The 17,603-nt window shown below is 39.1% G+C and overlaps 1 protein-coding gene across 1 annotated transcript in view; it reads right to left on the bottom strand.

Annotated features, from left to right (window-relative positions):
- Window positions 1–2,240: 2,240 nt before the first annotated feature.
- Window positions 2,241–17,603, bottom strand: part of LOC135085312 (cytoplasmic aconitate hydratase-like) — a 75,568-nt gene continuing 60,205 nt past the window's right edge. Inside the window, exons 19-22 of the mRNA XM_063980102.1 lie at window positions 16,173–16,346; window positions 14,870–14,966; window positions 13,103–13,288; window positions 2,241–3,769 (exon numbers count right to left, since the gene is read on the bottom strand). Coding sequence (XP_063836172.1) covers window positions 3,659–3,769; window positions 13,103–13,288; window positions 14,870–14,966; window positions 16,173–16,346 — 568 coding nt within the window. The 3' untranslated portion in view covers window positions 2,241–3,658. The remainder of the gene's footprint in view (window positions 3,770–13,102; window positions 13,289–14,869; window positions 14,967–16,172; window positions 16,347–17,603) is intronic.

Genomic DNA, 17,603 nt, shown 5'->3' on the forward strand with positions numbered 1-17,603 from the left:
TTTTTATGCTATACTTAAAGGTCACGCGTCTTGAAATGAACAACTAGGTTTATAAATGAGATGTTTGCATTTATAATATGATTACGATTTTGTAACTCAAATGTGTTAGTTGGGACTTGATTTTGTAACCGTTGAGTTGCCGTTACAACCACTGAGCCACCTGAGATACATTGTTTTCACTGCCAATTTTTTATGATCGTTTCATCCACGAAGACGCGCCCCGCCATTCTTCCGCGAATGTTTGAGTGTTATCGGTACACGCTAAATGATCCATGAGTGCACACGCACACTACAATAATGCCTTACCGATTGCTCGGACCACACTCCCCGCACCCCGCGCGACTGAGACCAAAAATTCGTGGATAAAACAAACGATCTAGGTATAGATACCAAGACATGTTTCCACTGTCAATTTTCAATGATGTTAAAGATGATACAGACTGACTTTGATTGGACGACAGTAGCTCACAGTCATTTGAATATTTCGGTGACAAATGACACGGTTAGCTCAGTGGTTGAACTCAGGAAGAAATCATTTAGATTTAAGCAGAACTTTAAACCTAGTTTTTCATTTCTTCTTTATATTTACAGACAGTAAAATACGATCATTATTTTTCTGAAATAGTTAAATACACTTTTTTCCAACATTTTCAAATTTAATATTTACATCCATAAATGAATTTATTAATAATACGTAGAATAAATATGATTTAAGCAATAAAATGTGTTAGTGATACAGCTATTTAGATTTAAAAATATATTTAAAATAATGTATTTTTATCTTCCTAATTTTTTTGGAGATTTTTATTTGTTTAAATTTAGGTGCAATATTAATTTTAGTGGAATTTAAAAGCAATATGTGTACACATCACTAGTTTAAAATAAAGAAGAGGTTTAATATAAATAAAATCTGATGTCTAAAAGATTATTTTCGATCGAAATTATTAACTTTGGTTGCAAATCAGGCAACTTACTTATTACAAAACAGCTTTGTCAATCAACGTTGTGTACCTATTTGGTCAATCTCATACGATATTTAATATTTTTATACAATTTAAAACTGTCCTAACATAATTTTATTAAATAAAAAAATACAATATTACACTCCATACTGGCCAGATTTTTGGCAGCTTTGGGAGGCCAGGTATTTGCATAATTTTGTCTCTTATTTAAGAGCGTATAATAAAATCTATTTTGATTATTAATTTACATTTAAAGTTATTATTTTCGATCGATAATAAATATTCACCTAAGTCAGTCACTGCCAACTGGACAACTAAAAATTGAGCTAAATTTTTCAACTAATTTTAAAACCGCTCCGTGTTTTTGCGTATTTTACAAGAAAATGTAATTTAATATTAAAATAATCGGCCATAAGTAACTTTTAAAGACTAGTCATAATTTTTTCTAGAAAAATATATATATATATAATGATATATTAGTTACTTGAGAATGTATTATATTGGTCGGGCTGTAGAAAACGCCTTTTTTTGATGAAAAAAAAACTGAATCCTGTAAGTAGTTCATAAACATGTAACTTTAATACAAAAACTGTGTTTTATTTGGTTCATTTTTTTAACCCTGGAAATAGGTACAGCCAGTAGTATAGAACTACAGGTATAAAGCCTGGTCTCTGAGCACGTAGAATTTTGTCCAATGACCCCAAGCTACCCATCCTTATCGCTCGCGCGTAATTATATTGCTGTCGCGCTCGCACACTCACTGCGGGCGCCCGTCGCACAGTCGTCACCCAAAGAGCGATGGAGAGGGCTATGCTCGGAGTCTCCCTGCGTGATCGAATCAGAAATGAGGAGATCCGCAGGAGAACCAAAGTAACCGACATAGCTCGCAGAATTGCTAAAATCAAGTGGCAGTGGGCGGGGCACATAGCTCGTAGAGACGATGGCCGTTGGGGCAGGAAAGTTCTCGAGTGGCGACCACGGGCTGGAAGACGTAGCGTGGGCAGGCCTCCTACTAGGTGGACCGACGATCTGGTAAAGGTCGCGGGAAGAGCCTGGATGCGGGCAGCGCAGGACCGTTCATTGTGGAAAGCCTTGGGGGAGGCCTTTGTCCAGCAGTGGACGTCATTTGGCTGAAACGAACGAACGAACGATGCTGTGACAGCATTGTTACGACACATGTCTTTGAACGGTCATTACTACATGAACCTAAGTTATGCACTATACCTACCTATAGTTCCTTTTTTACACGAAGTCTGGGAATAAAGAAAAATGCCATCGTAAAAATATATAAATATTTATTACATAATATTTTTACATAACGCATTTTGAGAACTCAACAACAATATTATATACAGGCTGTTCGTATTTTTAATAAACAATAAACTTGAGCACGTAATATAGCATTCATATTTTATTACTTTACTTTTTCATAGAATTCATTTATCAGTTAGAATATTATTTAGTGTTCCACGACCGGAATTACCAGAAAAAACACTAAACTAATAAAATATGACATTTGATGATAAAACACCCTGTATAAAAAAATAGACCACCCAGTGATCATAAAAACGTAATATCCCATACAAAATCCATATACCATATTCGCTTAATAAATAAATTGTGTACAACCTACTTTTTGATTTACATTAACAATATGGAATATTTCGACTACCATCATGGATTTTTAGCATTTTTCATGTATGAGTATAAGGCGTAACTGTAAGAAATAACAGAAATCTCAGTCTGAGAAGATATTTAGAGCTAAAGATCGTTTCATCCACTCGGACGCGCCCCACCATTCTTCCGCGAATGTTTGAGTGTTATCGGTACACGCTAATGCTCCATGAGTGCACACGCACACTCCAGTAATGCCTTACGGATTGCTCGGACCACACTCCCCGCACCCCGCGCGACCGGGACCAAACATTGTGGGGCGCGTCTGCGTGAATGAAACGAAGTAATACCAAGATATTGAGTAAATTTTCAAGAAAATAATTACACTATATAAGCCATATTGTTCCATCAATTACTCACTAGTAAAGGTACCCATAAGTATTTAGAAAAAAGATTAATAAAATATCCACATTTCTTACAGTACAGAAAATACACACACTTGAAAAACAAACGGTGTCATGTAATTTTTGCTTAACCAGCTAGTTCCCCGCTCCACCAATAGATGGCGCTTACTAAGTATTGTGGATAATTCAGTTAGGTAGTTGGCACCAATTTTGAAAGAGAAATTCTCCATACTTATCTAGGTATTTAGTATAGAAAAAAACAAGCTTACTTGTCAAAATTATGAATAATTGTAACCGACACAATAATTATTTATTAATTGATTGATTGAATGACGCCACTTGTTCATCAACTGTTTTTGTTATTCGATAAAATTGTTTATTTATTCCAAACAAGTAACAATCTAATTTTACCTTTATTTTTAGTTAGTTTTAATAAGTTTTGAGTTTTAATAACTTTGAATTAAAAACCAATTAGTTTTTCATTAGTAATAGTAAACACATACGTAATTTTGGACTTTACTCATTGCTTCAAAGATTGAGTTTTAAATCTTCAAAAACAACTAAAAAATTTAACTTTCTCTCGATTAAAGGTCTTAGAATCACAGTTAAATGGTGCCAATTACCCAATTTCTCTTATATTTGTGAACACAAACACGTTAAATACACAACCTGCGTGTATTAAAGCATCTTTCTGATCATGTAGTTCAGGATACCTCCGTTTTTGAAGTAGGTCAAGTCGACTTCAGTGTCGAAACGCACCTTGACTTGGAATGACTGGCCTGTGGATACCTGGAAAGAAATATACATTGTTATAGGTCTGGCGCAGTAATTCGGGACTAATCCCACCTCTCGTTCCCACCACTGCAACTCCTTGTAGCCAGGATCTACAGCTTGACCGCTAACAACCCAACCAATGAAGGCCAAGTTTGTCCCGGGGGAAAGTTAAACTGTCATTGGACCCGCAACGATTTTAATCAGAAGAAAATAGGAGTTCGAAATTAAGGTTCGATTTCCCTCCATTGCAAAGCGGATGACAGGACATAAGCAAGTCAGTGCCTGAGGTACAGTTCCAAAATACTGAACTGTCCTATGCATGACATTGACAGTGGGGCGCCACCGTCAATACCGGATCGCTGGTTCCGATGTGGAAGCAGGACGAGAGGGATGACATAAAATAATGACGTTACAGAGCATATAGATGACCCACGCTGAACTGTCCCACCAAACTCAATGACAGGGGGGCGCTACCATCGTTCAACTATATGGTTTCCAACATGGCAAACATCGGAACCAGCGACCCGGTATTCACGGTGGCGCCCCGCTGTCAATGTCATGCATAGGACAGTTCAGTATTTTGGATATACTAAGCTTACTCGTACCTACTCGAGGGGTTAACGGGACTATATTAGTAATTTGTGGAAAAACAAATTATAATATTCTTTAAAAAAAAGTGTCAGCAAGATTTTTTTTCATAAAACGACAAGAGCGATTGTTACACGATTTCACGCTAAAATTGTCTGGCTGGGACGAAGAACAACGTTTAAAATTAACTTTAACCGTAACTACAACCAATGTTTAAATAAGGCGGTGCATATTGTAACGAGCATAATATTAAGTGTATTCACAGTGTTACTCCAGAAAATCTGGACCACTGTACTCAAAAATATAACTATGACACCTGCATGCCTTGCGTCGGTCATAAGTCAGTTAAATAACGCATAGTGGACGTTCAGTATAATAAATCCGGAAAAAATCAAATGTTAGCGCGAATTAAAACAGCACAACGTCATCTAGTGGAGAATAAACGAACTATCAACTCAAGTTGTGACCGATGGTACACAGCGCCATCACTGGTAGCGGCAGAAATTTGAACTAAAATTGTTTAAACTCTCCCGACAGACCACAACAGACAGACGTAACGACGACTATGACTTTACGTGATTTTTTTATTATACATATTTTAGTTTAGCTCATTAATCAAACCAAATGGATCTTATTTAATTTATCTATACTAATATTACAAATGCGAAAGTAACTCTGTCTGTCTGTCACGCTTTCACGCCTAAACCACTGAACCGATTTGAATGACATTTGGCACAGAGATAGTTTGAGTCCCGGGAAAGGACATAGGATAGTTTTTATCCCGGTTTATGAAACAGGGACGCGCGCGATAAAGTTTTTCTATGACACACAAAATTCCACGCGGGCGAAGCCGCGGGCGGAAAGCTAGTAATTAATAATTACGAAAACAATACGCGATAAAGACTAAGGCCCAGAACACACGGTGAAACGCAATTGCAACGGAACTGCAACTTCTAGTTATTTTTGAGTTGCATCGACCAGTTTGAAACCGGTTTGAAGGGTCGCGTCATGTGTGGTCTCTCAACGGAATCTATGGCAGAAACTTAGATGCAACTCAAAAGCACGGTAATACTACTATCATAAGTATTACCGTGTCAAAAGTAACTAGAAGTTGTAGTTTCGTTGCAATTGCGTTTCACCGTGTGTTTTGGGCCTAACAGAACGAAAAAGCTAGTTTGACTACAGTCGGGTAATATACGACATTTCTGACAGTGTTACTCCAGCATAAACTGGACCACTGTATACAAAAATACCAATGATTTCCACAACGACCATAGGTCGTCGGTCCAACGAGGCATTGTGGACGTTCAGCATTAGTAAATCCGGAAAAAATCAAATGTTAGCGCGAGTTAAAACAGCACAACGCCATCTAGTGGAGAATAAACGAACTATCAACTCGAGTTGTGACCGATTGGATTCAGCGCTATCACTTTGGTAGCGGCATAAATTGGAACTAAAATTGTTTAGACTCCCGACAGACGTAACTACAACTATAGTTCCAAAATACTGAACTGTCCTATCCATAACATTGACAGCGGGGCGCCACACCGTCAATACCGGATCGCTGGTTCCGATTTTTGCCATGTTGGAAACCATATAGTTGAACGATGGTAGCGCCCCCCTGTCATTGAGTTTGGTGGGACAGTTCAGCGTGGGTCATCTATATACTACGACTTTAATGACCTAAACTAAAGTATGTATAAGAAAAAAATCACGATTAATCAAACCAATTGGATCTTATTTCATTTATAAGGTATAAATGTTCTACTTCTTCGGTTTCACCCGCGTGAAATTTAGTTTGTCACAGATCGTCATAAATTATAGCCTATATGTTAATCTGGGTTATAAACAATAATGCTGTAAAGTTTCATCAAAATCCGTTCAATAGTTTTTGTGTGAAAGAGTAACAAACATCCAGACATCCAAACTTTCGCATTTATAATATTAGTAGGAAGTAGGATAATTAATGTTCTACTTCTTTAGTTACGATAGCATTTTTCATAGAATGAGCTATTTTCACGATATTGCTTGATCTTAATTAAATCAAAACCAAAAAGTTTAAATTTTCGACAAAAATTAATCATCTTCAAAAGACCATAGATTGGCCCCTGATTTTAAACCTTACGTTGTTGGATGGAATATTTTTTTATGAAGTTTGACAGAGTTTTTACGTTTGTAAATAGTTTTACCAAGTTGGCGTAAATGGCGCACCTACCTAAGGCCCAGAACAGACGGTGAAACGCAACTGCAACGAAACTGCAACTGCTAAGTTGCATCTAAGTTTCTGCCATAGCGTCCGTTGAGAGACCACACATGACGCGACCAGTTTGAAACTTTCCGTTTCAGTTTCATTCATAAGAAAGTTGAAGTAGGGATATTCCGATACTAATAAATACGAGTAGGTACTCGATACTTTTGATTCGATACCAAGTATTTATTGTATCGAATCAATTTTGCGATACATAATCGGTATCGAAACAAAAATACTTGGTATCGAATCGAATCAGCAAAACAACCGAAAACAATAAAAAAAACCGAGAACGCATCATTGAAGTAATATTACTACGTATAGAACAGACATCGCGAACAAAATATGTACAGTGCGGGGTGCGGGGCGGGAATTTGACGGACAGCTGTCAGTCAAATCCATGACTATCAAGTTTCATAATTTATGGCGATAAAATCTGCACCAGAAAATGTCGTACTACATTGATAGGATTGCACGAATAGTGACGTTCCTGCGGTCGCCTCATCATAGACATTGTGAATCGATTGTGAAAATAAACAAATCGGCTAAATTGTGTTAAATTTTCATGGTGCTCAATAGCAAAAAGGTTCAGCTACTTACATTATTTTCTTTTATTATATTGTGCGTTTCCTGTAACGTAATCTAAGCTCCCCTTCCTTAGACTAAAATTAGCCCTCCTAGACAAGTGACAAAACGTAGCAGTTGAAACATTCGAAATCACTTCGCTCTGCCGTTTTTTGGTGTTAGTTACTTCACTCTGATGCGATTTTAAAATTACAACTGGCGATTCCGAATTCACAACTGAGGGGACTGAGGCTAATCGTGTTACTTGTGCTACAAGTGCGTATGGGCTTCATACTGATGCTTAAGCCATTAATTATTTTTCTTCCCGATTAAAATCTAATGTAATCGATAATCGCCTTGAGAATCGATAACTGGTATTTTCTAATTCGATAAAAAAATTACCCATCTCTAGTTTAAAACTGTCATCCAACAGCGCACGAAATATTATGAGTTATAGATAATGATACCATTACAGAGGCGACACTTCGTTTACGTTTAGTTTCTGCCTATTGAATTGGATACTGTAAGGAAACATCGTCATCATCATTTTAGCTACTGGACGTCCACTGCTGAACAAAGGCCTCCTCTAATGATTTCCACATCGCCCAGTTGATAGTGGCCTGCACCCAGCGTCTTCCTGCTATCTTCAGTCAGTCCATCTTGAGATTTTAGAAAAATTCCCACTCGTAACGGTAGGAACAAAGCTAGGCATGACCCACGCCTTCATTCCAGAACCAATAAAATAACTGAAAGTCAGAAACTAGTTATTTTATTGTCTCTATTGTTAACTAACTCAGTGGTTGAGTTACACGTATAATAGCTGTGAGGTAGAAGTTACGGGACTATTCCCACCTCTCCATTTCACCGCTGCATCTCCTATGTAGCTAGCACCTAGACTAGTTGATTTAAAGCCAAGGTATATCAGTTTTTAGGTAGTGACTTAGTGCATCTAAAAATGTAAAACTTTCTAGTTTTTTGTAACATTGAAAAATCTAAAAAGAAGCATCATTTTTTTACGTTCAAGTGTTTCTAAGAAATTTAAATGGAAGCTTTTGATGACAACGTATTGCTTACTTTTTCAGCTGTCGAACGAATCACTTTTATACTCATAGGTCCTGTACATCGGTAGATTTGGTAAATAAATGAATCCATCCGGACTCAGAAACTAAAAAAATTAAAATAGCTGTAATTTTTTAATACTAGATTTGTCGATTAAATTGATCATATTATTGCGCCCTAACGGGTCGGACACTGGTGACCAGACACACTGTACAATTATTATAATTTTAGCCTATCTCGTGAGCTAGGTGTCAATAATTAGGGTGATTTACTAACTAACCAGTCGCATACGAACAACAGCAGTGAGATTCAAACAATCTCACTGATCCATGATGCCGCACGACTATTGTGTGAGCCCACCCGTAACCCAAGCTTATTTAGCTTAACACTAGGGGCTGCTGGACGGGACTATTAGTAATTGGTGCAATACAAAGTGCTTATAATCTAAAAAAAAATCTTTTTATTGCTGTATTTAACCTTCCTTTCGTATACTAATTTATGCGTCAGTGTCAAGTCTGCGATTTTTATTCTTTTAAATTTTCGTAAAATGGCTGCCGCCGCGGTGACGCCTTGTAATTAACAAATTAAAATTAAATTAGTGTTTTAAGTGCATAAATGTACAACTTAATGGTAAAAAGTCATTCCTTGATTTTTACTTAATATGTATCTGGGGTTATTTGAACAGTATTTTCGTCTATAGGATGGCATATTTCAAAAAACAAAACTGCACTCAAGCGTGTTGTCACAGCAACCGCTGAGCACATACTAATTGAATTTCGGTCCATGGACCTGTTTGCGTGCCAGAAACAGTCTAGTTGACATGTCTTCTCTAGTACGTAGTACATTATAACTCAATGGAACGCATCATACAGAACTGAAAGAGTAAAAACAGTCAGCTAATCAGCTTTAATCGGTTACCGAGTTACTAGAGCCCGAGCCGAAAGCGAGAGAAGGAGACACCCGCACCCGCCCGCAAATCATCTCGCCATTCCGCCATTGTGAAAGTGTTAAGTCACTATTTACAAGTAATTTTATTAATTGTAATCATCAAATTCATCGGTTTATTCCAATGTTATCATGGCATAAACCGATAAATAAATAGTTGTTTTCTTCTCAATTTTGTTTAAATTATTGTCCTTCAACGTTCATTGATAGCACCCTCAAAATAATAAAACAAAATAAAAGTTCCAAAAAGTATCGATATCAGTAAGTATCGATACTTTAGGAGTACTTATTTAAGTAGTATCGAAAAAAGATTTGAGTATTATCGAAATGAGTAGGTATCGATACTTAGGTGGTATCGGAACATCCCTAAGTTGAAGTTGTGTTTCACCGTCTGTTCTGGGCCTTACACAAACAACTTACTACAATACGTTCCGACAGTGTTACTCCAGCCGAGACTGGACCACTGTATCCAAAAATAGGTTTTCCACAACGACCTTTAGATCGTCGGTCCAACGAGGCAAAGTGGACGTTCAGTATTAGTAGATCCGGAAAAAAACAAATGTTAGCGCGAGCTAAAACGGGACAACGCCATCTAGTGGTGAATATATGTACTACCATCTCAATTTTAAGTAAACAACTTGAAAAAATCACTACTATTAATATTACAAATACGATCCTACTAATAATATAAATGCGAAAGTTTGGATGTCTGGTTGTTTGTTACTCCATTTTAATGAAACTTTACAGTATTATTCTTTAACCCAGAATAACATACATATTAGGCTATAATTTATAACGATCTGTGACAAACTAAATTTCACGCGGGTGAAGAAGCCGCGGGTAAAAGCTTCAAATACAAAAAAATACTTTGAAAAGCGAAGAGTCGCTTAAAGCAGGGTTTCCCAATTTTTCTTTGCCAAGGAACCCTAATTGATTATACTTTTCCTAGCGGAACCCCCGTACTACTCCGCCCGCACGCCCTGCCCCTCCCTTGTGCGTAAACAAGTCGGTGCGCGCGAACAACGTCGGTCACGAAACGTGGGATAATATTTTTTACGAAACCCTTGCGGCCTTTCCACGGAACCCCAGGGTTCCGCGGACCACCATTCGGGAACCACTGGCTTAGAGAATCGCTAAGATTTTTTTTATTACCATCTCAATCAATATTGTGACAGACAATATGCCTAGCCGCAGAACACTTTTTCTAGGTTGATAGTTGGGTCGGGCTGTTCAGTATGGATGTTGCAGTCAAAACTTATAATCGGTCAAAACCACTCTGCAAAAATCAGTCCTTGGTCAAAATGACTAATTTTTTAGCTAGAATGAAGAATGTTCACTAATTTTGTTTTTTAGCTTTCTGTATTCTCTGTTAAAAATAAAAAATACACGTGAAAGAATTATTTCGATACGTCAATTAGTTTCCAAGATATTGAATTTTAAAAGTGCGGGCGGCGGCCGGCCCGCCATTTTATGCGCGTGACGTCGCGTCATATTACAGTGACTGGCTCATATTTGTATGGGTGGAATCTTGCAAGCTGAATTAAGACCCACTTCCAGGCAACCGATTAAGCTGAAATTTCGCAAACACATGTGATTTGGATGACCATGCAATATTATGATGACATGGAGCTGATCTGATGATGGAGCTGGAAGGTGGCCATAGGAACTCCATAATAAAACGACTTAACTCCATCGAGTTTGGGCTCGTTCGTTTTGTATTGACGAGTACTTCAATTCTATATGTATAGTAATCAGGGTCTGATGATGGAGCTGGAAGGTACTTCGCAATAAAACGACACAATCGCATCAAGTTTGGGTTTGGTTCAATTTAAATTTCTGTGATGGGTCTGGGTCAGCGTTGCCAGTTTTTTTTTTCGCCAAGTCGGGACTTTGGTACTTTTTGAGTGAAAATAGCGGGATTCTTCCGTCAGAAGCGGGACATAGTAAAAAAACGTATAATAATCAAAGGTTTTCAAATATTTATCTTTTTATTTGACTTAAAATTACGTTTACGTGACAATAGATAGCAAAAGTAGCTATAGAAAATGTATTTTAACAATAAAAATAATATTTTAAATCAGATTTAGTACGTACGCCACGTACGGTCGAGTTCTCTCCGAAAAGCGGGACCGAGCCTGTCCCGCGCGGGACATTTAAATTTGATTTAAAAATCGGGACGTCCCGCCAAAATCGGGACGTCTGGCAACGCTGGTCTGGGTGTTAATATGTATGTATTTACAAAAAAAAATGTATTTAAGTATGTTTATATCCGTTTTCTAGTGAGCGGACACTGTGAATGTACGTCACGCGGGGTCACGTGACCGTTGGCGGGACTCAATATTTAAGCGAACTTTGAATGCCTATAAAATCATAACTACTGGGTATTTTTGAATGAAATAAAAACTAACGTATTTGTAAATATAAAAGCCTAACTGTAACATAGGTTTCAAGTGATTTTGCATACCTAGTAACATTCTCAATTGTGGCCTATAGTACAGTTCTACATGCTCATTACTAGCACGAAATCAAGCCATTATTGAGCAATTGCTACTACAACAATATATAAAAAATATTTTCAATTAAGTTTGCTATAAGTAGTTATAGGACGATTCCCTTGTGACGTCACATCGCCAGCGGCAAACTTATCGCGAACAAATACTGAGACGTGCTTAAAAACCATGATACATAAGCAATGCTTATTAAGCATGGCTCTGCAATGTTTACGTTTGCCAGCAATAAGCATGCTTTTTTATGCTTACTCTTAATTAAGCAAGCATGCTTAAAACCAGCCTGTTCAGACGCTAAATTAAACGTCAGTTGATTTTTAAGCATGCTCATTAACTAGCAATGTTGAGACACGTGCTACAATATTGAGCATTGGCTCAATAAAAGCATGAATTCGTGCTGTTAAATAATGAGAAAAGCACGAACCTCCGCGCTAAATTATACTCAAGAGTTTCCGACAGTGTTACTCCAGCCGAGACTGGACCACTGTATCCAAAAATAGGATTTCCACAACGACCTTTAGATCGTCGGTCCAACGAGCCAAAGTGGACGCTCAACATTAGTAGATCCAGAAAAAATCAAATGTTAGCGCGAGCTAAAACAGCACAGCGCCATCTAGTGAAAAACACACGAACTACCAACTCGAGTTGCGAAAGCTTGGTACAGCGCTATTTCTTTGGTAGCGGCAAAAATTGGAACTAAATTGTATAAGACTCCCCGCAAACAACACACAAAATCGGCCGATAGATTGGTCTAAAGGCGCAAATACACTATGCGGTTGAAGCGCTAGCCTGCACACCGAAGTATGGACAACACACGCGAGGGAAACGGAGAAAGTAACCGAGATGGTGTTCACACTATTACGTGTTGGTCAATTTTCCGCATAGTGTACTTGCGCCATAAGGGTGCGAAGTTATGTGCTTACTGACGAGGTTTTAAGGATTGTATACAGTGATTTGAGCGTCCCCCCCCTCTAAAAATTAAACTGTTAGCTTGAAAAATCTGGGAAAATTCATTATTAATGTAATTTTAATGTAATTTTTAATAATTTTTTTTCAATTTAATTTATTTTATTTCTCTCTATTATTATGATTGATTTAATATGTTTTTTTTTAATTATTTAATGCAATTATTATTGAAATTTTATGGGCCCTGGCCTGAAATAAATGTTTTTTTTATTTTTTTATTGTAATAGTGCTTTCAAGGAAACTATAAAGAAAGAATTAAAGAAATTTTTTTTACTAATTAAATTTCTTACCTGATAAAAATTCCTTAGAACAAAATATTAAAAGTGACTAGATGAAGTAATTGCTTGCTTCTGAAATACATTATGCTAACTAAGGACAACTACGGAACCCTACATTGAGCGTGGCACAACACGCACTTAGAATTTTTTTTTCTACTTACATTTCGACGAATGTTTTTATTTAAAAACTCACCTGTACAGTAAGATTCTGTCCAGGCGCCACGTTCTCCGGTACGTCGATCGAGTAGGTCTCCGCTCCGCTAAGGCCGAGGCTCTCCGCATTCTCTCCGTTAAGGAACTGCAGCGGCATGATGCCCATGCCTACAAGGTTGGACCGGTGGATACGTTCGAAGGACTCCGCTATGACTGCTTTGATGCCCTGGAAAAGTGGAAAAATATTTTTAATGAAAAGGAGTACCTACTCAATAGTCAAATTTCCAAGCAAATTATGCACCAAAAAAGTTGCTTCTATTGGCCTTTACTCAGTCGGTGTCTGACAGCGCGCAAAAGGCGATACTGTGATGATCCCTTTCCGAGTTGATAAGTCTGCTATGACCTTTAATCACCCAGGTGAACAAAGTGGAATTATACTTAAAAATAGACTGAAAATAAATAAAAAAGGTACAAGTCACACACAATACTTACGCCCGTATTCACAAACGATGCTTGCTTAAGCGAAGCAGCAAATCGATCGCACGTTGAACGGAATAACGTTTCAGCTCGGAATGACAACTTCTCAAAATGACCACCGGGGCGCAAAATGTCCACTTCTCGAAATGACAACTTCTTAAATTTGTCAACTTCGCTAAAAGACAACTTCTCATAATGTCTATTTCTCACAATGACAAATTCGCATTTGGTCAACTTCACATAATGACAACTCTAGAAGAACTAGAACTCTAGAAATAATGAAAATAAAATATCAACAAGTAGTTGACATTATGCGAAGTAGACCAAATGCGAATTTGTCATTGTGAGAAATAGACATTATGAGAAGTTGTCTTTTAGCGAAGTTGACAAATTTAAGAAGTTGTCATTTCGAGAAGTGGACATTTTGCGCCCCGGTTGTCATTTTGAGAAGTTGTCATTCCGAGCTGAAACGGTTGAATAGAGCTCTATGATTGGTTCGTGTGTCACCCTGTGTCACGCGCCCTGTGAGACCTCATACAACCCGTTCGCGATAAGTTTGCCGCTCCGTCGAATGCGCGTCCCCTCCCCCAACCGCGATTAAACGCAATCAGTTAGTGATTAAACGCATTTAATGTGTATTATTTTATCCAAATACACAATTTTTTATCAATAATAATAAATAAAAAATATTTTAAATATACACTCGGCATCAAATAAATCGCACCTTCCGCGACGCGAACTTTAAAGATTTTCTTCTGACACAATCATGGTACCCCAACAATATTGGTGTTATTTGAAAGCCCAATAAACAAACTTAAAGAAAAACACATTTAATTTTTTTTATAAACAATTAACAGGTACCATAAATGTGACTTGAAAAAAGGCCTCAGTTGGGGCTCACCTCTGGGATCAATTAGACCAATTTTTATGGTTATAAAACCAAATAATGATCTCACGTGTCCTCTTTAACAGATGGATAGCGATTAATCCCAACTTAACAGTTTTATAGCCACAAAAGTTGGCTCAAGCGTAACTACCTATTTTTTGAAGAAGTGACTCTGGATTCTTCTACAGACACATTTTCGGGGTAAAAACCTTTCCTTTAATGAAATGAACTTTAGAACTAGGCTTTCAAATGGTATCAATGTTGGTGGGAAGTGGGGATGCATACGTTTGATAAGTGCTTGTCGCGGGAGGTGCGATTTATTTGATGCCGAGTGTAGTTTGTTAAAGTTATAGACGCTTCCCTTCGAGTGACGTCATATCACCAGCGGCGAACTTATCGCGAACGGATAGTAGTAATGTTTGTGAACACGGGCGTTGTTCTTACCAGCAGATACGGCCCCTTGGCGGCCCAGTCTCGGCTGGATCCTGAACCGTAGTCTTTCCCCACCACCGCGATGAGAGGCACGTTTTCAGACGCGTACCTGGAAACACGAGTAGTAACTAATTTAGGACTTTTGTACTAGTCGTATAAGTTTATTTGTATACAGAGTGTTAGGTAAATGGGTATATGAGCCGACACTAGCCCATGTAAACATGGGCATATAAATGGTATGGTGAAGTCAGAAAATTGATATCTTCATTTTAATTATTTTAATTTGCATACAAATCGGATTTTATAAAATTTATTTTGTATGAAAATAAAAAAAAAATTAATGATGATATCAAATTTCTGACTTCACCATACCATTTATATGCCCATGATAACATGGGCTAGTGTCGGCTCATATACCCATTTACCTAACACCCTGTATATAACATTTTTGTGTTTTTTAGAGCATCGCCAAACGATTTTATTCTGTTTCTGCCCAAGCAACTGTCTTTAAGTTCGCCTTGTGTGGCATTAAAGTTTAAATTAACAAACAAATCGACTGCCTCACGCATTTTTTTTTATTTTACACTAACCAAATCACATACATACATGAATTCACTGAGACTTTTCTGACCATTGAGCAACCGAGACATTGGATGCTGGTCTGTCTAATGGTTAACTGGTAGAGAATGACATTAAGTTCGCCTTTTGTACTGCAATTTTTTGTGTGCTAATAAATAAAGCTTTAAATAAATAAACAAACATACACAAGTTAAATAAAGCATTAATTAAACCTACCTCGCTGATGGTCCTGGTTCGCGGCCCGTCGGTAGGCGCCATCTTGTTCACGAGGCGAATGTTCGCGAACGTATTGTTGCCACAGAATTCGAACGTTCGTTCAACATCTTAAGCCACCAAGGCGGAACAGAGTGGAGCGAAGTTGTGCGGAGCAGACAGGAGAAGTGGAAATAATCAAATCAGATTGTTTTTTTTTTTAAGATTTTAGTAACTAGCGGACGCCTATATGTTAATCTGGGTTATAAACAATAATACTGTAAAGTTTAAACAAAATCCGTTCAGTAGTTTTTGCGTGAAAGAGTAACAAACATACAGACATCCAAACTTGTACAAATTACTATAGTCTGGTCCGTGAGCACGTAGAATTTTGTCCAATGACCCCAAGCTACCCATCCTTAGCGGGGACCGAACCTGTTGCCCTGTCCAGCCTGTTTACCGTTCGGCTATCGTGGCTTTTACAAAACACTTCTCCGCTCCGCTCCGCTCTGTTCCGCCTTGGTGTCTATTAAATCCAACCTACCTCTCTGCAGCGTCGAATATATCCATAACGTCACCGCTTGGATGGTGGGTGGTCCTTGGCCCAGCTGTAGGCGCCATCTTGTTCACGAGGCGAATGTTCGCGAACGTTCCGCGCGACATGATCGCGTCGTTGCCTCGTCGTGACCCGTAGGAATTGAATTCGCGGGGGGTTAGGCTGGAAAATGAGAAAGAAATAAATTAATAAATACCTAGTATACATAAATACATACGAGTAGGTACTCTTAATATCCACCCACAAGGTGGACCGACAACCTGATAAAGGTAGCAGGAAGGCGCTGGATGCAGGCCGCTACCAACCGGGCGATGTGGAAGTCATTGGGGGAGGCCTATGTTCAGCAGTGGACGTCCTGTGGCTGAAATTATGATGATAATGACTCCTAGTATAGTTAGTTCTGGTGGTTCACGTGCTAAATTAATGCGCTAGTAGTCACGGGTTCGATCCCCGTACAATGTCATCATCATCATCATCATCTCGACGTCCACTGCTGAACATAGGCCTCCTCCAATGCAATATACGCCCCGTACAATGTATGCATTTATAATTCTCGTCGTCCCCTTGCTTGCAGCTCGTCGTCCCCTCGCTTGCAGCTCGTCCCCTCGCTTGCAGCTCGTCCCCTTGCTTGCAGCTCGTCCCCTTGCTTGCAACTCGTCGTCCCCTTGCTTGCAACTCGTCGTCCCCTCGCTTGCAGCTCGTCCCCTTGCTTGCAGCTCGTCCCCTTGCTTGCAGTTCGCCGTCCCCTTGTTTGCAGCTCGTCGTCCCCTTGCTTGCAACTCGCCGTCCCCTTGCTTGCAGCCCGCCGTCCCCTTGCTTGCAACTCGCCGTCCCATTGCTTGTAATTCGTCGTCCCCTTGCTTGCAATTCGTCGTCCCATTGCTTGTAATTCGTCCCCTTGCTTGCAATTCGTCGTCCCATTGCTTGCAGCTCGCCGTCCCCTTGCTTGCAATTCGCCGTCTCCTTGCTTGCAATTCGCCGTCTCCTTGCTTGCAATTCGTCGTCCCATTGCGTGCAATTCGTCGTCCCCTTGCTTGCAATTCGTCCCCTTGCTTGCAATTCGTCGTCCCCTTGCTTGCAGCTCGTCGAGTTGATAAGTGTGCTATAACCTTTTCAAACTACTCACCCCTTAGAAGCGAGGAACCGGGCGGCCGGCGAGTTCCTAGCAATAGAGCCGGCTGGCGCGATTGGGGGACTAGCGGAGAGGGGGCTAGCGGAGAGGGGCTAGCGGAGAGGAGACTGGCGGAGAGGAGGCGACTAGCAGAAAGGAGATAAGATGAGACTAGCGGAGAGGGGACTAGCGGAGAGGGGACTAGCGGGGAGGGGAATAGCGGAGAAGAGAATAGCGGACAAGCGGAGAGGGGAGAAGAGAAGATACTAGCGGAGAGGAGACGAGAGGAAGGGAGAGGAGACTAGAGG

The sequence above is a fragment of the Ostrinia nubilalis genome, chromosome 28 (assembly GCF_963855985.1).
Source record: "Ostrinia nubilalis chromosome 28, ilOstNubi1.1, whole genome shotgun sequence".
Taxonomy (NCBI): Eukaryota; Metazoa; Arthropoda; class Insecta; order Lepidoptera; family Crambidae; genus Ostrinia; species Ostrinia nubilalis.